The 22,519-nt window shown below is 47.3% G+C and overlaps 1 protein-coding gene across 1 annotated transcript in view; it reads left to right on the top strand.

Moving 5' to 3' along the window:
• The window catches only part of LOC112125513 (GTPase IMAP family member 7-like), a 160,782-nt gene that overhangs the window by 131,220 nt on the left and 7,043 nt on the right, over window positions 1-22,519 (top strand). Inside the window, exon 5 of the mRNA XM_029912787.1 lies at window positions 15,975-16,226. Coding sequence (XP_029768647.1) covers window positions 15,975-16,226 — 252 coding nt within the window. The remainder of the gene's footprint in view (window positions 1-15,974; window positions 16,227-22,519) is intronic.

A 22,519-nucleotide genomic window follows, 5' to 3' on the forward strand; every position in this document is an offset into this window, starting at 1 on the left:
TCGACGCCGGTACTCCAGCTCGGCGAGAGGAGTACGCGGCATCGACGAGGGAGCCTGCCTGCCGCGTCTGGACCGCCGTAAGTTCGGACTAAGGTACTTCGAATTCAGCTACGTTATTAACGTAGCTGAATTTGCGTACCTTAGTCCGAAGTGGGGGGGTTAGTGTAGACCAACCCCCACACTCAGACTACTTTCTCTTTCCCTTCCTGTGTTTGTGTCTGTTATGTGTGCATGGAAACATCTCTGATTGTGGTCACCAACAACCCTCTGCTGAGGTTCCTGTTCCCAGCAGCAGCGGCAGGTCTCTCTGTCTCCCACACTCAGACTAGTTTCTCTTTCCCTTCCTGTCTCTAGCTGCAGATTTTACAGAACATGTAGGGAGTGTGTGCGTGTGTGTGTGTGTGTGTGTGTGTGTGTGCATGCGCGTATGTGAGAGAGAAAGAGAGCCCATGTAGGGTGTGTGTGTGTGTGTGTGTGTGTGTGTGTGAGAGAGAGAGAGAGAGAGAGCCCATGTAGGGTGTGTGTGTGTGTGTGTGTGTGTGTGTGTGTGTGAGAGAGAGAGAGAGAGAGAGAGAGAGAGCCCATGTAGGGTGTGTGTGTGTGTGTGTGCGCACGCGTATGTGAGAGAGCCCATATAGGCTGTATGTGTGTGTGTGTGTGAGAGAGAGAGAGAGAGAGAGCGCCCATGTAGGGTGTGTGGGTGTGTGTGAGAGAGAGAGAGAGAGAGCCCATGTAGGGTGTGTGTGTGAGAGAGAGAGCCCAGCTCCTTCGTTCCTGCCCAGGCCAGGAGTGTGTGGTTTGTTTCTAGCCAGTTCAGGACCTGTCTCTTTGGTGGCTCTAACTTGGTTCTGCAAGAATTTTAGCTCAGAGTCATTGTCACACGTAATAGGAGCTTTAACCAGACCACAGCCCAATGGTCCTGAGACCTGCACCTGACAGGCCCCCTGACAGGCCTCTGCTGCTGAAACCTTCCCACCCTCAGTGAAACGCAGCCTCACCTCTGCAAATCTTTTGTCATCTCCCTTACAACAGTCACCCCACTGTTCACAGAAATGTTCATAGAAAAGCTGCAAAAGCGAGACAGAGACTGAATTAGAACAAAGAAAAAAGCCTCCTGATATAATTCAAGGACTGTGTAAAGATCGTGGCTGGTAATCAAGAGGAGTAGAAGACCGGAAATCAATAAACCAAAATTGCTGTGTTGGAAATTAGGCCTAACTGGTGGACAAAGTCATGAGGGGACGGGCAGTTCCATCCATTGCTCCCTTTTGGGGTCCTTAAAGAAAGAGACTTTGGGAGAAAAATTGGCAACTGGATGAGCTTCACCCGTATGGAGGCCACCCCCACCATCTCTGGGACCCCAGACCATCGGATCATGATCCTAAGAGTTGTTCTGACCAGTCCAGGCCAGAGCCAGGGACCCAGATACCATCACCACCTCCACCAGCTCCAGCTGAATCCCAATCACCACTTGCTGGTCATTTCTCTCCCCTTTGGTGTGTATTTATCTTGTTTTGTTTGCAAGGAAATGGGAGGTGATTTCTTTACCCAGTGCCCTCCTCTCTCCTTTGCTCTGCCAGGAATGGCAATGTGCGTTTCAGCTGTGTGTGGACTATCCCAGCCCACTCACCCACTGGGGAGGATTTGCATACAGACTGAAAGCAAATCACTCCCTTGAGTGTGTGGCATTGCGCCCAGGCACATAGGGTCACAAAACCATTCATTCCAATTTGCCATACTGCCCCCCGTCAGGAGGAAGGGACTGCAGGGACAAATGTCAGTGAGTGCCAGGCCGCAACACGGCTCATTCCACTAAATGACGCTCTCAGTTTGTGAGCAACTCCATATCGGTTACAGAAAATGGCCTCATCGCCAATGTCTAGAGTGCCTGTGCCTTGATCTGCTCTGCCCGCAACCCACCCCTACACTAGGCTCTGCTCCAATGGAGGAGAATTCAGCACCAGGTGTTTTACGTGGAATCTTCGGGGGTTATTGGGTGTATGGGTTTTATGGCGATGTGTGTTTGGGGTTATTGGGTGTACTGGTTTTATGGCAATGTACATTCAGGGTCATTGGGTGTGCTGGTTTTAAGATGACATGTGTTTGGGGTTATTCGTTGTGGGGGGTTATTGAGTGTGCTGGTTTTGTGCCGACATGTGTTTGGGGTTATTGGATGTGCTGTTTTGGGGGGTTATTGGGTGTGCTGTTTTTAGGGCGGTGTGAGTTCAGGGTTATTGGGTGTGCTGATTGTATGGTTCTGTGTATTTGGATTATTGGGTGTGCTGGTTGGTGTTGTGTGTCAGGTGGCTCCCCAGACAGGCATCTCTAAGAAATCATAAATGGATGAACTGGGTGAATGAGTGTGCTGTGTTGTGTGTTGTTCAGGTGATGAATGAGATGTGCCTGCTGCAGTGAGGGGCTCTGGGTGTCTGGGGTTACTGGTTGTGTTGTGTGGGTGGTTCTGAAGAATTGTGGCAGTTTGGGCCAAGTATCCACCCTCTGTGCAGTCTCCCTCATACAACCAAGGAAATTATTGCATGCAAAGTAGCTGTACAGTAGGGGTGGGGCTGGTTAGGAGAGATGTACCCAGATAATCCTGGCTAGTGACCTGTGCCCACACACTGCAGAGGAAGGCGAAAAAACCCCAAGGTCTCTGCCAATCCGAATGCACCCTAGGATTGCATTTGCTTCTTTCTCAGGCACGAAGGTTGGTGGCTCATAGTCAACCTTGGATCAATTAATACACCCAGTGTCTCTCCTCCTCTGTCACTTCCAACTGATGAGTCCCCAGCTCGTCACAGAAATTCTTATTAGTAGACCTTTAGTGTATAACTTTGCACTTCGTAATATACAATTCCTGTCACTCCAGTCTTCAAGGTCATCCAGGCCTTCCTGTATAATATTCTCATCCCGCTCTGCATTGACAATGCAGCCCAACTTTGTATCATCAGCAAATTACATTAGCACACTCCTACTTTTTGTGCTAAGCTCATTAATAAAAACATTGACCGATTTGTCCCAAGACCGATCCTTGAGGAACTCCACTAGTGACCTCCTTCCAGTCCAATAGTTCGTCTTTCAGCACAACCTTTTCCCCGTTCTCCCAGTTTCTTACCCACCAATCCATCAATCTCTTATCTCATCCATCTGTTGCTTTGACATTTACCAGGATAATGATGCTGAGCCACCTGGCTGCGGCAAGGACTCCAGGAGGGATTGTTCCTCCAACTCTTTAGTGCAGGGGGAACGCACACACTGCACCATCTCTTTGGATGCTGATGCCTGCTCTCCCTTGTATGCCCAGTTATTTAGTTGGGTTGGTGACGAGGTGTATGGGGCTAGGCCCTCCCTTCTCTCTGCCCACTTTGTAGTGACTGAGTGGCTCTAGAAAGAAGTGTCAATGCTTCCCAAGTAAAGGGACTGCAATTGTGCCAGGGCCTTGAACAGCAGATGTGGGGGTAGTAAGACTCCTCGCACCATCTCTCTCTTCATGCCCTAGACCCTTCATGTGAAAGGTCTAGGGAGTACCTGGCACTTAATCTTTGGAGACAGTTTTAACATCAGCAAACCCAGACATGATTTTAATAATAGCAAAAAATTTATTGTTATCAGCAAAGTATGAAAGCATCAGGGAGCATCTATATCACCATTTGCATCTAGAGCCCAGCCAGCGTCAATGTATCACTAGAAGCAGTCTGTATACACAACCAAATGTACGTACATCTTTACTTTGGGGTAACAGGTGGCAGTAAACACATTTCATAAGTACAAAAACATTCTTTGTAGGATGGTACGTGCTTTGGCAAAGGAAAAACAGCATGAAAAATAAAAATAAAATCAAAAGCAATTATTCCTGCACCTTCAGTTCTGGACATCTATTATTCACAAACCTCACCACAAAACCTTGCATAGAATGCACACAGATGTCACATACTAAGCTAACCGAACCCTTGGCACTCCTAGCGAGCCCAATTTTGCAATAGTAAGTAATACAGCTGAATTGTTATCTAAGACCCTTTATTGACTGGTGACAGATAAATCAGAAATAATCGGGTTTAACTTTCAGATCCCAGGCTGGGTTTGCAGTACTAACAATGGAAAAAAATAGCTTTTAACATCTAGAGTGAGCAAATTTGATCTGGAGTTACGGAGAGACAAAAACATGAAACCTACAATGCGATTTTCACAGGCATTTCTAAAAAAGGGAACAAAACCTAGAAATGAATTAAATTTGCTCTGATTTAAATGATTCAATTCTATACTATTGAGTACTTCACTGCAGAAAAGAGTAACAGCTTTCCATTTTTTCTGCTTTAAAAAACAAACTAACAAGACCTTGTCAAGTATTTCCATATAAATACATTATGCAAATTGGAGTCAACCACCACCTGTAATAATAGTGAGGGAAAACAATGAGTCCCAGACACTCATGTCTAAAGGAATGTATGTAAGGGGAGTTCACATACTGTGCTCTGTCTTCCCCCTGGGCCCAGGACTGGAGAAGGAGTCTTGGGCTATGGCTACCCTGTGGCGCTAGGGGTGTGATTCCCAGTTTGCACAGGCAGACTCATGCTAGCTCTCGTGCAGCTAGTGTGCTAAAAATAGTCACAATTGCATGGGCAGCGGCGGCACAGGCTAGCCACCCTGAGTGCACCCCCCCCCCAGGGTTCAGGCGGGTTTATACTCAGGGAGGCTAGCATATGCCGCTGCTCCTGTTGTCATGGCTACAGTACTATTTTTAGTGTACCAGCTCAGAGCTAGCGCGAGTATGTCTGCGCAAGCTGGGAATCGCACCCCAGCTCATAATATAGACATAGCCTCACTCTGAGCCTGTGATGCTGGATGGGCTGCCAAAAAACTCCTTCAGGTCGTGTGGAGTAGTGAAGAAACTCTTTCTCCCATCATACTAGGGGTATGTCTACACTACGAGGGTAGTTCGATTTTACTTAAATCGAATATGTGGAATCGATATTGCAAAGTCGAACGTGTGTGTCCACACTAAGGAGAGTAATTCGACTTTGTGAGTCCACACTAACGGGGCGAGCATCGATATTGGAAGCGGTGCACTGTGGGCAGCTATCCCACAGTTCCCGCAGTCCCCGCTGCCCATCGGAATTCTGGGTCGAGCCGCCAATGCCTTCTGGGTAAAAAAATGTGTCGTCATCCGTCCGTCACTAACGCCCTCCCTCCCTCCATGAAAGCGCCGGCGGGAAATCAGTTCGCGCACTTTTCTGGTCAGTGAGAGCGCGGACGCCACAGCACTGCGATCATGGATCACGCTGCGACCATCGCTGCAGTTGTGGCCGTTCTCAACACCTCGCAGCTTATCATACACCTTTCCCTGAGGCAGATGCAGAGAAATCGGGCGAGGAGGCTACGGCACCGCCGTGAGAGCCTGAAGTCGGAGAGTGGCACAGAGCTGTCAGAAACCACGAGCCCCAGCGCCCAGGACATGACGTTGGCAATGGGGCATGTGGATTTTGTTGAACGGCGATTCTGGGCCCGGGAAACAAGCACGGAATGGTGGGACCGTATAGTGCTTCAGGTCTGGGATGAATCCCAGTGGCTGCGAAACTTTCGCATGCGGAAGGGGACTTTCCTCGAACTTTGTGAGTTGCTGTCCCCTGCCCTGAAGCGCAAGGACACCCGCATGCGAGCAGCCCTGACTGTCCAGAAGCGAGTGGCCATAGCCCTCTGGAAGCTTGCAACGCCGGACAGCTACCGGTCAGTCGCGAACCACTTTGGTGTGGGCAAATCTACCGTGGGGGTTGTTGTCATGCAAGTAGCCAAGGCAATCGTCAAGGTACTGCTCCCAAAGGTAGTGACCCTGGGAAACGCGCAGGTCATCATAGATGGCTTTGCCGCGATGGGATTCCCAAACTGCGGTGGGGCTATCGATGGGACTCACATCCCTATCCTGGGACCGGACCACCAGGCCAGCCAGTACATCAATAGAAAGGGCTACTTTTCAATGGTGCTGCAAGCACTGGTGGACCATCGGGGACGGTTTACAAACATCTACGTCGGATGGCCGGGCAAGGTTCATGACGCTCGCGTGTTCAGGAACTCTGGTCTGTTTAGACGGCTGCAGGAAGGTATTTACTTCCCAGACCACAAAATAACTCTTGGGGATGTGGAGATGCCTACAGTCATCCTCGGGGACCCAGCCTACCCGCTAATGCCCTGGCTCATGAAGCCCTATACTGGCGCCCTGGACACAGAAAAAGAACTCTTCAACTACCGGCTGAGCAAGTGCAGAATGGTGGTGGAGTGTGCTTTTGGCCGTCTCAAAGGGAGATGGAGAAGCTTACTCACTCGCTGTGATCTCAGTGAAACCAATATCCCCATCGTTATTGCAGCTTGCTGTGTGCTCCACAATCTGTGTGAGAGCAAGGGGGAGACCTTTATGGCGGGGTGGGAGCTAGAGGCAAATAGCCTGGCTGCTGATTACGTCCAGCCAGACAGCCGGGCCATTAGAAGATCCCAGCGGGACGCCCTGTGCATCCGGGAGGCTTTGAAAGCTAGGTTCCTGAGTGAGCAGGGCAACCAGTGACTTTTCAGTTTGTGGACAGAAAAGCTGAACCTGCCCCCGTTTCTTTACCCAGTTCATTTTGACTATCCTCTCCAGTTACATACCCCCTTCACCCCCTTCCCCTTCCCAAAAAATAAAATCATTTCGATTTTGTTAATGAACACCGTTGTCTGTATTGCTGTTTTCGCGGGAATATTTTAAACCGGGGACGCAGACTGTGGCGGGGGGCGGGTTTAGTGTTCTGATGCAAATGATGCTTCTAAACTCCCGGAATGACAGGCTCCGCACTGGTGGACTGGTTATTTCAATGGAGCCTGCCAGCACTCCTGGGGGGGACTGTGTGTATGTGTCGGCTATGTGACTTTCTGGCAGGGGGGGTAGGGTTACAGATCCCCTGCTGCGTGGATCTGTGAGCCAGGATAAGGACCGCTGCATAAGATCTGTAACCGCCCTCCCCCACCACAAAGTAACAGAGCAACCCCCCCCCCAGAACATGAAAACCACCTCCAAGACTGACCAGGGTAACCAGTGACCGCACTGTGTATGTGTCCTGATGCTGGACCTGACACCGCCTCTGTACCCTGCTAAAGGTCACTGTCCTGTCCAATTACCAAGCCCCTTCCCCCCCTCCAGACAGACTCTCCCTCAAAAGAACCTGACTGAAACAGTAATGAACAGAAACAAACATTTTATTGCGAACCAGACATGAAACGTGGGGGGTGAAACTTGGACGGGGGCTTGTGTGAGGTGGGTAGGAAAGGACTTATGAAATTTTGGGGAATGTCAGCCTTCTACTGCTAGAGCAGTCTGCAGGGGTTGACTGAAAGTTTTAACGGCCCTTGCCGCCCCTCCTTCTTTGGACTTTGGGTGAGGGTGGTGTGGGACTTGGTGGCGGGGGAGGGCGGTTAGAGATAGACTGCAGCGGGGCTCTGTCCTCCTGCCTCCGGTCTTGCAGAACATCCACAAGGCGCCGGAGCGTGTCCGTTTGCTCCCTCATTAGTCCAAGCAGCTTTTCAGTAGCCTGTTGGTCCTCCTGACGCCACCTCTCCTCCCGTTCCATGACTGCTTGGTGCATTTGTGACAAGTTCTCCCTCCACTGTGTCTGCTGGGCTGCCTGGGCTCGGGAGCAGCCCATTAGTTCTGAGAACATGTCTTCACGCGTCTTCTTCTTCCTCCGCCTAATCTGCGCTAGCCTCTGGGAGTGTGCTGACAGGCTGGGTTGGGAGACAGTCGCAGATGTGTCTGTGTGAATTGTAAAAAGGGAGTGAATTCCTGAGACAGATAAATGAAATTGTACACAAAGAACCTAGTCTTTCTCTGTGAACAAGACCATGCACTGCACCTCTCACATGCGCACTCAGGACAAGGTCGAATTTTCGGCCCTCGCCTTCAGTGCCTGTGGACTTGCGGTGGTCTTGGAGTGATCTGAGAAGTGTGGCTGGAGACCTGAACTTCTGTAGCGGGCAATCATGGTAAGCCATAGACTTGTGGCTGCTTAAAACTCTATTAGTAGCACTGGCCTCCTTTCACATTGAAAGCAATGCCAGTCTCTGCTGCCAGCAATCAGGACAGCATCAACTCTGCCCCTGTCCCACCCCCTCGCGGCTGTCCCAGGGAAAGATCCCTGTATGCTGCCCCTCTCCCTCCACCGCGTGGCTGTAAAGCAGTCCCAATACTAACATTCCCCTCCCTAATTCAAAGCAGGGCGTCATGAGCGACATCACCCTTCTGAGGATCCCGGACACCCAGAGAGAACGCATGCTGCGGGAAAGCATGCAGAAACCGGGGCCGTATGCCGCCATGCTATGTCGGGCCATGATCCCGGAGTACTTGATTGTGGCGTGGAGGGGGCATGTCTGCTACCACGGAGGGCCCACTAAGATCGCCCTACCCCGGAACCTGATCAACAGGCTTGAGCTCTACCTCCACGAGACCTACGAGGAGTTCTCCTACGAGGATTTCTCCTCGATCCCCGGCCACATTGACCGGATTTTCGCGTAGGTGCACTGGGACTATGGAGTGGAGCGTCTTGGGCCTGGGAATCATGGAGTAATGGACATTGTGAAAATTTTTTAAAACACTTGGGACTAAATTGAGAAGAGCCTAAGACAGAGAAATCATGAAAACCCATTTGTTACCTTTGTTAATATTCCTGTTTTGTACCTGATTATTTTTTTACTAGTTTACAGAACTTTTATAAATGTACATTGTTAATAGTATAAATATTACCGTTCTGTTTTAAATAAATGTTTACATGTTTACAGCACTTACTGCTTGATCCGTCCCCTGATTCTGTGTCCGGGGTAAGGGATGGGGACGGTTGGTAGGGGATCTCGGTAAGGGTGATGAAGAGCTCCTGGCTGTCGGGGAAATCAGCGGTGCCAGCGCTGTCGACTGCCTCGTCCTCCTCATCTCCTTCCTCCTCTTCCCCGTCCGCTGAGGAACCGGCCGCGGACAATATCCCATCCTCGGAGTCCACGGTCAGGGGTGGGGTAGTGGTGGCGGCCGCTCCCAGGATGGAATGCAGTGCCTCGTAGAAACGGGATGTGTGGGGCTGGGATCCGGAGCGTCCGTTAGCCTCTTTGGTTTTTTGGTAGCCTTGTCTCAGCTCCTTGATTTTCACGCGGCACTGCGTTGCATCCCGGCTGTAGCCTCTCTCTGCCATGGCTTTGGAGATCTTCTCGTAGATCTTAGCATTCCTTCTTTTGGAGCGCAGCTCTGAAAGCACGGACTCATCGCCCCACACTGCGATGAGATCCAAGACTTCCCGATCAGTCCATGCTGGGGCCCTCTTTCTATTGGATTGCACGGCCATCTCTGCTGGAGAGCTCTGCATAGTTGCCACTGCTGCTGAGCTCCCCTCGATGTCCAAAGAGGAACTGAGATTCAAACTGCCCAGACAGGAAAATGAAAATGAATTCAAATTTTCCCGGGGGTGTGGCTGGTCAGAGCATCCGAGCTCGGACTGCTGTCCAGAGCGTCAACAGAGTGGTGCACTGTGGGATAGCTCCCGGAGCTATTAGCGTCGATTTCCATCCACACCTAGCCTAATTCGATATGGCCATGTCGAATTTAGCGCTACTCCTCTCGTTGGGGAGGATTACAGAAATCGATTTAAAGAGAGCTTTATGTCGAACTAAATGGCTTCCTGGTGTGGACGGGTGCAGGGTTAATTCGATATAACGGCGCTAAAGTCGACATAAAAGCCTAGTGTAGACCAGGCCTTAGCTTCACTTTACCTTGGAAATTTTCCATGGAGGTACTTGAAAGCTGCTTGTGTTTTGTCAATGGCCTTGACAAAGTTCTTCATCAGACCCAGCTTGATGTGTAAGGGTGGTAACAAAATCTTCCTTGATTCAACAAGTGGTGGATGCTCAACACTTTTCCTCCCAGGCTCCAATGACTGTCAGAGTGGCCAGTCTTTCTTGATATAGTGGGAATCTCTTGCACGACTATCCCATTCGCAGAGAAAACAGCAGTACTTTGTGTATCCAGTCTGCAGACCAAGCAAGAGAGCAACAACCTTCAAATCGCCACAAAGCTGCCACTGATGTTGGTCATAGTTTATGCACCTCAAAAGTTGTTTCATGTTGTCATAGGTTTCCTTCCTATGGACTGCATGACCAACTGGAATTGATGGCAAAACATTGCCATTATGCAATAAAACAGCTTTAAGACTAGTCTTCGATGAATCAATGAACAGTCGCCACTCATCTGGATCGTGAACGATGTTGAGGGCTGCCATCACACCATGGATGTTGTTGCAGGCTACAAGATCACCTTCCATGAAGAAGAATGGGACAAGGTCCTTTTGACGGTCACGGAACATGGAAACCCTAACATCACCTGCCAGGAGATTCCACTGCTGTAGTCTGGAGCCCAACAGCTCTGCCTTACTCTTGGGTAGTTCCAAATCCCTGACAAGGTCATTCAGTTCACCTTGTGTTATGAGGTGTGGTTCAGAGGAGGAGGATGGGAGAAAATGTGGGTCCTGTGACATTGATGGTTCAGGACCAGAAGTTTCATCCTCATCCTCTTCCTCTTCCTCGTCTGACTCAAGTGAGAATGATTCTGGTGCATCAGGAACCGGCAGTCCTTCTCCGTGGGGTACTGGGCGTATAGCTGATGGAATGTTTGGATAATGCACAGTCCACTTTTTCTTCTTTGACACACCTTTCCCAACTGGAGGCACCATGCAGAAGTAACAATTGCTGGTATGATCTGTTGGCTCTCTCCAAATCATTGGCACTGCAAAAGGCATAGATTTCCTTTTCCTGTTCAACCACTGGCGAAGATTTGTTGCACAAGTGTTGCAGCATATGTGTGGGGCCCACCTCTTGTCCTGATCTCCAATTTTGCAGCCAAAATAAAGGTGATAGGCTTTCTTAACCATAGTGGTTATACTGCGCTTTTGTGATGCAAAAGTCACTTCACCACAAACATAGCAGAAGTTATCTGCACTGTTCACACAAGTACGAGGCATCTCTGCTCACTTTGGCTAAACAGAAATGTGTCCCTTTGCAAAATCAAACACTGACAAATAAGAAAGCACGACACTGAATGATTTCTAGAGCTGATATAGGGCAATTTGTTCAGCAGATGATGTAAGTTTCGTTATGATTGCATCATCCATGACTTCTAGGAATAACATGATGTGATTCATATCATGTATGACGCAATACCAGCTTCAGATTGCATCATTCATTGTTTTGCCTAAAAAGCAAGTACTGTCCAAAGCCAGTCATAGATTTATTCATAGATCCAGTCAAAGATGTATTTTAGTCATTTCTGGTTTAAATTGAGATCCCTTCCCTTTATAACTCACTTATCCTCCGCCATTCCCAAGTCAAGGGTCGTATATACTGACCCAATAGCATATCTTGAAAACTAGAGCCAATCAACAATGTTAAGCCTCATTTTCGTTCTCAGTGACCCAGAATTAGTAAAGTTTGACTACATTTATTTCAGAAGCATTTTGGCTGTAGAGCAGTGTTATCTGTCATAATTACAAACAATTACATTTTGCCAAGCCTATTTATTGTTACTGCTCATTATTTGAATTGCAGCAGTGCCCAGCAGCCCCCATCAAGGCTCCATTGTGCTGGGTGCTGTAAAAACACATGAAGAGACAGTCCCTATGGCAAAGAGTTTACCATCTAACTCAGGACAAGATGCAATAAGAGAAGGTAATGAACAATAGGAGGGAAGTGGGGAAGAAGGACAAAGGTGACAGCAATAAGAACGTGTGATTAAATAGGCCAGAGCTCGGCACAACACGTTTCCAATTCATTTAAAAGTTAAATAAATAACAAATAAATACCAAAAACAACAAGGAGTCCTGTGGCATCTTAAAGACTAACACATTTATTTGGGCATAAGCTTTTGTGGGCTGGAACCCACTTTGTCAGATGCATCACAAAGGGGCCACTGGTTCCCCCAGGCTGTACCGCTGCTGTACCCCGAACACGGAAGCTTATGCCCAAATAAATGTGTTAGTCTTTAAGGTGCCACAGGACTCCTTGTTGTTTTTGCTGAAACAGACTAACATGGCTACCCCTCTGAAATAAATACCCACAATCGCCACTGGCCCTTTACCTAGCCAGTTTCTTGTGGATATCTCAGTATAATTAAAACTTGAGGAGGAATTTGAAGGAGAAGAGATTACTATATGAGTGGGCTCACTGATTTCAGTGGGACTATTCACATAGCTAAAGTCAGGCATGTACTTAAGTGCTTTACGAGATTGGGGCGAGAACACTGAGGACTTAGCAGGACTGAGCTCTAAGAAAAAAGAGCAGATAAAGAGAGAGGGACAGAATCAATACCGAAGTGCAGGGTCATTCTCTTCAACCTGAGGCATGAAAAGTCAAACTGTCAGGTAAGTTCTGATTCCTGATGAAAATGTATTTGTATACATAGAGCAGTACTTAGGACTGGCCACACTGGTTCAGACCAAAAGTCCATCTAGCCCAGTATCCTGTCTCCCAACAGTAGCCAATGCCAGGTGCCCCAGAGGGAATGAACAGGACAGGGCAGTTTATTGAGTGATTCCTCCCCTGTCATCCACTCCCAGCTTCTGGCAGGCAGAGACTTAGGAATACCCAGAGCATGGGGTTGCATCCCTGAGCATCTTGGCTTATAGCCATTGATGGACCCATCCTCCATACCAGAGACTGATTTTCATATACCCACCGCAGCTTGAGTTACGGGCAGTTAGGAAAATTGATATGGCCCAATCCTGCAAACACGTCCACGTGTGTGTATGTGAATATACCCATTGCCTTCACTGGGACTAGCCATGTTCTTAAATAAGGCAAGAAGTGTTGGCAGGATCAGTGCCTATGGCCACAGTACAGCTTGGTACGTAAGCATATGTCTAACTCTAAGCACATGAGTAGTTCCATCGAAGTCACAAGTCAATAGCACTAATTGTGATTAAAGTTAAGCACATACTTAAGTACCTTGCTGAATCAGGGTCTTTATTTCTAAACTGGGAAAATTTGAGGAAGAAGAATGATGGACATTAAATATTAAGAATCAAAGTGTCATTTTCAGAACCTCACTACTCTGGCCATAATCAAGATTTCAAGGCTGATGGCAGAGTATTTCTAATATCATGCTTTCTAAATTCTAAGCCTGGAGATAAAAGGATGTTTTAAATAATTAACACATTTTAATATAACTATTTCAGAGAGAGATGAAAGGGAGGAAGAGCAAAGGAGAAGACATAACCTATGGTGAGAAAGTTACACCAAGAGCCTTGTTCTGGCCACATTTCAGTGCTTCATTCAGAGGACCTTCCTCTTCCCTGCACCAACTTTCAGTAGGGATTCCAGAGGGCTCTGTTCTGGGCCCCCTCCTATTTTCCCTCTACCCGAACTATTTAGTACATAAATATTGTTTTACCTCTGTGCTGATAACTCACAAATCTACACTTCTGACCTATCTCCTTCTCCCCAAACTAAAGTCTCAGCCTATCTTTCTGACATGTTATTGTTGGGTCCAGCCTTCAAATCAATTTCAAAATGGCCATAACAGAGCCTTTAATCTTTCTCCATAAAACTCTCCACTTTTCTTCTCTTTCTTAGGCCTGGTCTACACTAACCCCCCAATTCGAACTAAGGTACGCAACTTCAGCTACGTGAATAACGTAGCTGAAGTCGACATACCTTAGTTCGAACTTACCGCGGTTCAGACGCGGTCCACACGCGGCAGGCAGGCTCCCCGTCGACTCCGCGGTACTCCTCTCGCCGAGATGGAGTACCGCAGTCGACGGCGAGCACTTCCGGGATCGATTTATCGTGTCCAGACCAGACGCGATAAATCGAACCCGGAAGTTCGATTGCCAGCCGTCGAACTACCGCGTAAGTATAGACAAGCCCTTAGTTACTGTGCCCAACACCACCATCCTCCGTGTCACTCAGGCCTATGACCTGGGCATCATCTTTACCACCACCATTCCTTTAGACCCTTATCTCCAGGTCGTGTCTACATCTTGCTGCTTCCTCCTGCACAGCCTCTCTCGGATTCAGCCTTTCCTTTCTGTCTGCCCTGCTAAAACTCTCCTCCAGGCCCTGTTTATCTCTCAGCCTCCTCCTCTCTGCTCTCAACAAATGCAGTCCTGCTCCGTCTATCCATTGAATATAATATTGCATAAAACATCTTCCTGGCTCCTTGCTTCAACCATATCACCTTTCCTCTTTGCTTTCTTCCACTGGCTCCCCCTTTTCCACCCCTTCCACTGTCTTTAATTTTAAGTCCCTATCTATCATCTCTCATACAGTAAACAGAAGTGGACTTGCATCTCCACTCTGCCAATGTTGCTAGCCTTCATCACTGTCTGATTTTTGGAAAGGCACCTTTGCAAAGTCTCCCATACCACCAACTGCACATGTTAGGAGCTCCCTGTAAAACTGCACAACATTATCCTCCTTTACATTTCTCCCTAAACCCACCTAGGCCATGGTGCCTACAAAACACATGACAATGGTGAGGCAGCTTATGAGCTGTAATCAGGGATAACAGTCTCACAATTATCTTGTGCTCCCTCCACCTGTTTCTTGTATTCACTTGTAGTCTCCGTATTAAATTTACATTGTAAGGTATTGTGTCAAGTAGTGTATTTTGGTCATGACCGCCACCTCGTTGGAGAAGTGGTTCCTGGAGGTGGGGATCATCTGCTGTGACTTCCCCTCACCACAGCAGGGGTCATTTTGTATGGGATGAGCAGGAAAGATCCTGTAGTGACCAGAACACTGGACAGGGACACAGAAGATGGGTTCAAATCTTGGCTCATCCACAGACCCTCTGTGTGACTTTAGGCAAATCACTTAGTCTGCCTCTGTTCGCCAGTTTCCCCTCTTTAAGATTGGGGTGGTTTCCCCTTATTTCCCAGGGCACTGTGAGGATATATCCAGTAATGATTGTGGGGCACTCAGATACTGTGGTGATAAGAGTCATATAAACTCTAGGGTCCTAGAGTCTAGATCACCACATTGTATTCTCTTCAGACTCTTGTATCCCCATAGTACCATTGGCCAGACTCTGTGGGCTGAAGGAACAACAAAAGGTTCTGTACAATATATTTTTACATTTCAGTGGGTGTGTTGAATTTTAAATCTTCATAAATATAAAGGGAAAAATCAGCCATGAGGCAAACTTCTGCAAACACCTTCAGTCCTGACCCCCACCCCCACTCTTCACACACAGATCTTAAGCCCTTCAACCACAACTTGAAACCTTTCTTCTGGCTATCCCAGGCTTGGTGTGTGCTTTAATGGAGAATGATAGATTTGCCAAATTGTGTTGTGGTTTAATGATGTGGCTGAATAACCATTAATAAGGATAAAATGAGAAATTGGATTCCACTAGTGAACTCATCTAATTGGAATCAGTGTCTCCACTGGTAAAAGGCTAGTGTTCTGACCCATCCTGGGCCTCACAGTTATAATTATAGAAGTAGAAGTACCACTCATGTTCTTACTCTGTCAAACTTGTTCCCAGCAGACCCTGATATGGGATCAGAACTGAGACTCATCCTCGTTGGGAAAAGTGGAGCTGGGAAAAGTGCGACAGGAAACTCCATCCTTGGTGAAGAAAAGTTTGAGTCCAAGCTCGGGGCAAAGTCAGTAACTTTGACTTGTGCAAAAGGGCAAAGGAGCTGGAATGGGAGGGAGCTTGTGGTTATTGACACACCTGCTATTTTTGACGGAAAGGTTTGTGAGACAGTAACTCATAGAGAGATTGGTCACTGTATCGAACTCTCTGCCCCTGGCCCCCACGTTCTGCTGCTGGTCACCCAGCTGGGCCGTTACACTGCAGAAGACAAGGACGCAGTGAAGCAAGTGGAGAAGATTTTTGGAGTTGAAGCCATGAGGCACATGATTGTCCTGTTCACTCGTAAAGAGGATTTAGGGGTTGGTTCACTGTGTGACTATGTGAGACACTCAGATAATAAAGATCTTAAGGGGCTAATTCAGAAGTGTGGGAACCGATATTGTGCGTTCAGTAACAAATCAACTGGAGCAGAAATGGTTGAACAGGTTTCTGAGCTGATTGAAATGATCCAGGAAATGGTTCAGGAGAATGGGGGCAGATATATCAGAGAGATATATTTAACTGATCAAAACATGAGAGGCCCTATGGGAATAAATAAAACAGCCACAGTGAAGGCTGTGAAAGCAGGTTTTACAAAGTATAGTGACGCTATTTTGGTCTTCGGGGTTGCTGCAGTTTGTATTCTTGCTGTTGTATTTCTCCTGATTTTTCTCCCTCATTAACAGCCATTAATAAAGTCTCATTGCAACCTAACCCTGCTGCTCCTCAAACCCTGCATCTCAGCTTCTCAGGCACCCTCACCCTTATGTTAGTGCAGCACATTCATACAAAATACAAGTAATAATGTTAATATTTCTTCCTTATTAACATTATGTATTATAATATTATTGAGTTCTTATATAGAGATTTTCATAAGTAGCCCTCAACGTGCTTTATAAAGGAGGTTGGTATCATACTCCCCATTTTACAGATGGGGAAACTAAGGTTCAGAGAGGAGAGGTGATGTGATTTGCCCATAGTCACTCCGCAGGCGCGTGGCAGAACTTGGAATAGTCCAGTGGTCCAGCCATGAGGCCTCAATATTAGGTTGCTTTAAAGATTCTGGACCAAACTCCGCCCTCACTTACCTTGCATTTGCAGTAGTTTGAGTCCATTAATTTCAGTGAAGTAATCTGGATTATAGCCATGTAACTGCTCCCAGTTACTCTGGGGTTGCAGTGGGGTAGCTCTATTAATTTCAGTGGAGTATTGTGAATTTACAGTTATGCAACAGACTACAGTGTAGCCCCTTGAATAGAGGGGTCAAATAACTTCAGTTATTATGTAAACTCTGAGACATTGAACACTGTAAAGTTTCCACTAAAACTTAAATCTTGAACATTTAGAGGGCCAAACTTAGACCTGTGAGTAGTTGAAACTGCATTGGCTTCAGTTACACAAGGAATTAATGTGACCCATTAAGTGTACCTTCATTTGATATTTTGAAAGCAAAGAATGTAAAATCACCAGAGATATGAGTATGAAATATGGTAATATAGGGAATTGTTACTTTAAAAAAATAATCTTCAGTTTCTTTCTCAGTTAGAACCGCTGCAAATACTATGGCAATTTCCTCTGAATATAGAGATCAGCGTTTGTCCAGTACCTTGTGTGAACAAATCATGAGAACACCAAAAACTTTTCTGCAGCTGAAATCCATGTAATAGAACAGCTGGCAGTGCTGATTCAGGGAATGCAATTCATTTTTGCAGAGATTTCTGTTTCCAGGCTCTGACCTCAGTGATTTTTCAGGACTGTGGGGTATATAAATCTGCAAACAAAAGGTGTCACTCTGGTTTTGATGCACAGTTCTGCTTCTTTACATGTAAAGGGGTCTCCATAGCCTGTCTGCAGGGGCAGTGCTGTGAGGCGGTTCAAGATGGAGGATGTTTCAGAGACTGAAGCTGGGCTGTTACTCACATAGACGCTTTATATTTGTTCTGATTTTTTGCTGTTTTTTCTTAATCAGAAATAAAGATATATAGATTGCAGTTTGGTATTGTTCTTAATGCATAAAGATGAAAGATAAGAGAATTTGAGAATAGAAAGTGAAACCACAAATTGCTAACAAAATGTAGAGCAGGGAGAAATCTTCTGAGTTTCATGTACTGCATTTTGCAGAGGCGGATTTGCAGTACAACACAGGGTGCCCTGGCATGGTGACCCCCAACAACGGGGGGCCCCAGGGCCAGGCAGCTGCAGGGGCAGAAGCTTGGTCCTGCCGGCTCCTGTGGCTCCTGCTGCAGGCTCCGCCCCCACCCCCAGCCAAGCTCCCCCCTTCCCCGCCTACTCCCCCGAGCGCGCTGTGTTCCTGCCCCTCCTCCTCCCCCACAGCGCTGCCCCCGCTGCTGAACAGCTGTTTGCCATGCTCCGGGCGCTCCGGGAGGGAGGGGGAGCGGGGGGGGCACAGGACACTCAGGAGAGAAGGTGGGGAAGAGGCAGGGTGGGCGGGGCCTTGGGAAAGGGTGGGATGGGGGCAGGGCAGAGGTGGAGCAGGGGCAGGGAAGGGGCTTTGGGGAAGTGGGTGGGATCGGGGCAGGGTGGAGCCACTCAGGACAGGGGGCTGGGGTGGGGTAGGGGACTGGGAGCAGCCCCACACCCCCAGCCCTGACTTCTGAACCCCCCTCACACACCTCCAGCCCCCTGCCCTCCCTGACTCCTGCACCGCCCACACATACCCAGCCCCCACCACCCCATGCCCTGACTCCTGCACCGCCCACACATACCCAGCCCCCCCCACTCCATGCCCTGACTCCTGCACCCACCCACCCTGCACCCCTCACACCAAACAGGAGCTGCCCCAAGTAAGCGCTCCACACCCCAACCCCCTGCCCTAGCCCTGAGCCCCCTCCCGCACCCTAATTCCTGGCCAGACCCTGCACCCCAACCCCCAGCCTGCTCCTTCACCCTAACTCCCTCCCAGACCCTGCACCCCCAGCCCAGAGCCTCCTCCCACATCCTAACGCCTGGCCACACCCCGCACCCCAATGATTTTTTACATTTTTTTAATAAAGTGCTCTTATCCAAAGTGCTTTACAATAGTTAGCTCACCGTACGAACAATATTTGGAAAGATCATTAAGTGGTCTGCCGAGACCCCCAGCGATTTTCAAGTGGTTGGTGGAAAAATAAGTTAGACTCCAAAAACAATCACGGTCCCTCACTTTATTTTCATTTACTTCCTATTACTTATAGAAGGAGGATGAAGAAATAAGGAATGAAAAATGGGGTGGGGGGGAGATAAGAGAGAATGTTCTTTTTCTTGGCTGGGTCCCAAGGGGGGGGGCAAAAATGAAGCTGAGCACAGGGCCCCACTAACTCTAAATCCACCACTGGCATTTTGGGTAATAACATGTGCCCAAAATAACACATCTTGCACTGGATAGAAAGATCTGCACAGTGCAAACTCATACACATTCACCCTCTCCATTAATGTGAAGAGAGATACGAACAGCCTCTCCCACTCCCCAAATATAAATTGCACAAACTGGGTTTAATAATAAACAAAACAAATTAACTATAAAATGCAGATTTGAAGTGATTCTCAGAGATAGCCAACAGAATAAAGCAGATCACCTCAGTAAATAAACAGAAACCACAAACTGATCTTAACACACTAGATAGGTAGGATACAAATTAACAAATTCTCACCCTGAGTGATAATCAAGCTGGCAGATTCTTAAGGCACAAGCTGCATTGGCTTTCCCAGGCTTTCATATACAGGCTAAAAGTCGTAGCCTGGGACCATCACTTCCCCCAGTTCAGTCTTTGTTACCCAGGTGTTTCCATGTGTGTTGTTGCAGGGAAAATGAGGTCCCCTCATGTTGTCATTGTCCCCCTTTTATATTTTACCCCACTTCCTGGAAAGCTCTTTTGCTGTGATCTGGGTCACACAGTTGCCATTGTGTAGAGCTATGTCTGAGAGGTTTCTACTGCACACAGTTCCTGGGGTAATCCTTATGTTTTTGCACATTTCCTCAATAAGCCCTAATGTAGCACATTTAAAATACAGAGACATGGTCAATATCCCCAGCTTCAGATACAAAAATGATACATGTATGCAAATTAGATAAACACATTCAGTAGGTCATAACCTTTTCAATGATATCTTACATGAGCCATCTTGCATAAAGTATATCTTAGACCTGGTCTACACTCGGGGGGGGGGGGGATCGATCTAAGATACGCAACTTCAGCTATGAGACTAGCATAGTTGAAGTCGATGTATCTTAGGTTGACTTACCTCGCGTCCTCATGGCGCAGGGTCGACTGCCGCCACTCCCCCGTCGACTCCACTTCCGCCTCTCGCAGTGGTGGATTACCGGAGTCGACAGCAGAGCAATCGGGGATCGATTTATCACGTCTACACTAGACGCGAAAAATCGATCCCCGAAAGATCAATCACTACCCGCCGATCCGGTGGGTAGTGAAGACGTACCCTTAATTGTGCCATATTCATATCATAACCATATTTCTATGCAGAATATGGGGGGTGTAACCTCTGTCAGACTCCATGCATAAAAACTGAAACTGGCTCTTTATTAAAGCAATTATTTACAGGGCTGCTCCTACTGGAGGGAGAGGGATAGCTCAGTGGTTTGAGCATTAGCCTGCTAAACCCAGGCGTGTGAATTCAATCCTTGAGGGGGGCCATTTAGGGCTCTGGGGCAAAAATCTGTCAGGGACAGTACTTGGTCCTGTTGTGAAGGCAGGGGACTGGACTCAATGACCTTTCAAGGTCCCTTCCAGTTCTATGAGATAGGTATATCTCCATATAATAGCTACTGATAGCCATGTATACACAGACTGACTTCCTGGTGCCACCTCCAAATCCTCACAACCTGTACAAATCCATGCATGTTCCCACATCTTTCCATTTAAAAATTAATTGTTTTTATTATGTCTTTGTGCAAACATTTCAGTACTGGAAGGGTCAGAAGTTACTTCTACATAACCCATCCTGGGCACATGGCCTTTATCACCAGCCCTTTGTGGCTGGTTAGGCATCATAGTCCTTCAAGTGTGCTACTCTTCAAAGCAGTCTCCCACTTCTTCTTTATGTTATTGCTGTTGATTGGGGACTTGATTTCACCCTGCTGCCTCCTTCATTCTGTTGGGTGTCACCCTGATACTCCTCTGTATTGTTCGTATTCCCGTTACTTCTCACTCTCCCACATCAGTCAAGTTGATGGCGGAAACTCATTCTAACTAAGCAATAATTGGATAAGAGGGAAGGTCCTCTCATGGATCCTAACTGGTTAAAAGACAGAAAACAAGAGGTAGGAATAAATGGTCAGTTTTCACAAGGGAGAGAGGTAAATAGCAAGGTCCTCCAGGGATCTGAATTGGGACCTATGCTGTTCAACAAATTCATAAAATATCTGGAAAACATAGTGAACAGCGAGGTGGCAAAGTTTGCAGATGATTACTCTGCACTCAAAATTGGTAAGTCCAAAGCTGACTGCAAAGAATTTCAAAGGGATCTCACAGAACTGGGTGCCTGGGCAACAAAATGGCAGTTGAAATTCAGTTTTGATAAGTGAAAAGTAATGCACATTGGAAAACATGATTGGGTCTAAATTGGTTGTTACCACTCAAGAAAGAGATCTTGGAGTCATCATGAATAGTTCTCTGGAAACATCTCCTCATAGTGCAGTATCAGAGGGGTAGCCGTGTTAGTCTGGATCTGTAAAAAGCAACAAGGAGTCCTGTGGCACCTTTAAGTCTTAAAGGTGCCACAGGACTCAATGTGCAGTGGCAGTCAAAAAAAAAAACCTAACTGAACGTTGGGAACCATTAGGAAAGGGATCGATAATAAAACAGAAAATATCATAATGCCACTATATAAATCCATGGTTTGCCCACATCTAGAATACTGTATGCAGTTCTGGTCACCCCATCTCAAAAAAGATATATTAGAATTAGAAAAGGTACAGAGAAGGGCAGCAAAATTGATTAAGGGTCTGGAACAGCTTCTTTATGAGGAGAGGTTAAAAAGACTGGGGGACGTCTCATCTTGGAAAAGAGAAGTCTAAATGGGGAGATATGATAGAGGTCTACACAATCATGACTGGTGTAGAGAAAGAGAATAGGGAAGTGTTTACCCCTTCACATAACACAAGTACCAGATATCATCCAATTAAATTAATGGACAGCAGGTCTGAAACAAACAAAAGGAAGTACTTCTTCACATGATGCATGATCAACTTGTGCAACTCATTGACATGGGAGGCTGTGAAGGCCAAAACTATAACAGGATTCAAAAAAGAATTAGATAAGTTCGAGGGTAGGCCCATCAATGGCTATTAGACAAGGAGACAACTCTATGCTCCAGGCCACTGTCAGAAGACAGGATACTGAACTAGATGGAGCTTGGTCTGACCCAGTATGGTCATTCTCAAGTTCTTATTTCCCCCTCGTTCTGACCTTAGCATTGTCTGTCCGGATGTGCCAGCTGTCTGCTGATACCCCACAGTTGTCTCCATCATTGTCCTGAGTCTGTAGTTGCCTCACATGACCTGTGACCAACTTCAGATTGGACTCTTGCATTTGCCTTTGCTTTGTGTGGCTGTTCAGTGGTTGGACCTAGACCTGCTCACCTGTCCATAGTGTCTGCAGGTCCTTGATTGCTCTGTTGTCTTCTTAGCTTGGCATCCTCTTAACTGCCTCTGTCTCCTGTCTGTTGGTCCTCTGCTGTGACTCACTCTATGCCTCCTGGTAAGCAGAGTCGCAGTTCTCCAGCTCATCAGTCCCTGTGCTGGGCTACTATCTAGTTCACTGGAGGGTGTATTGCGATGGTTCAGCATTGCCAAATAGGGATCCCTTCCTGTCCATTTTTACCTTTGCCATCAGTCTCTTTGCTGTCGTTGCTGCTGATCCCACCTTCTTGTTG

The sequence above is a fragment of the Terrapene carolina genome, unplaced genomic scaffold, assembly GCF_002925995.2.
Source record: "Terrapene carolina triunguis isolate 2854851 unplaced genomic scaffold, T_m_triunguis-2.0 Scaffold246, whole genome shotgun sequence".
NCBI classification, from domain to species: domain Eukaryota; kingdom Metazoa; phylum Chordata; order Testudines; family Emydidae; genus Terrapene; species Terrapene triunguis.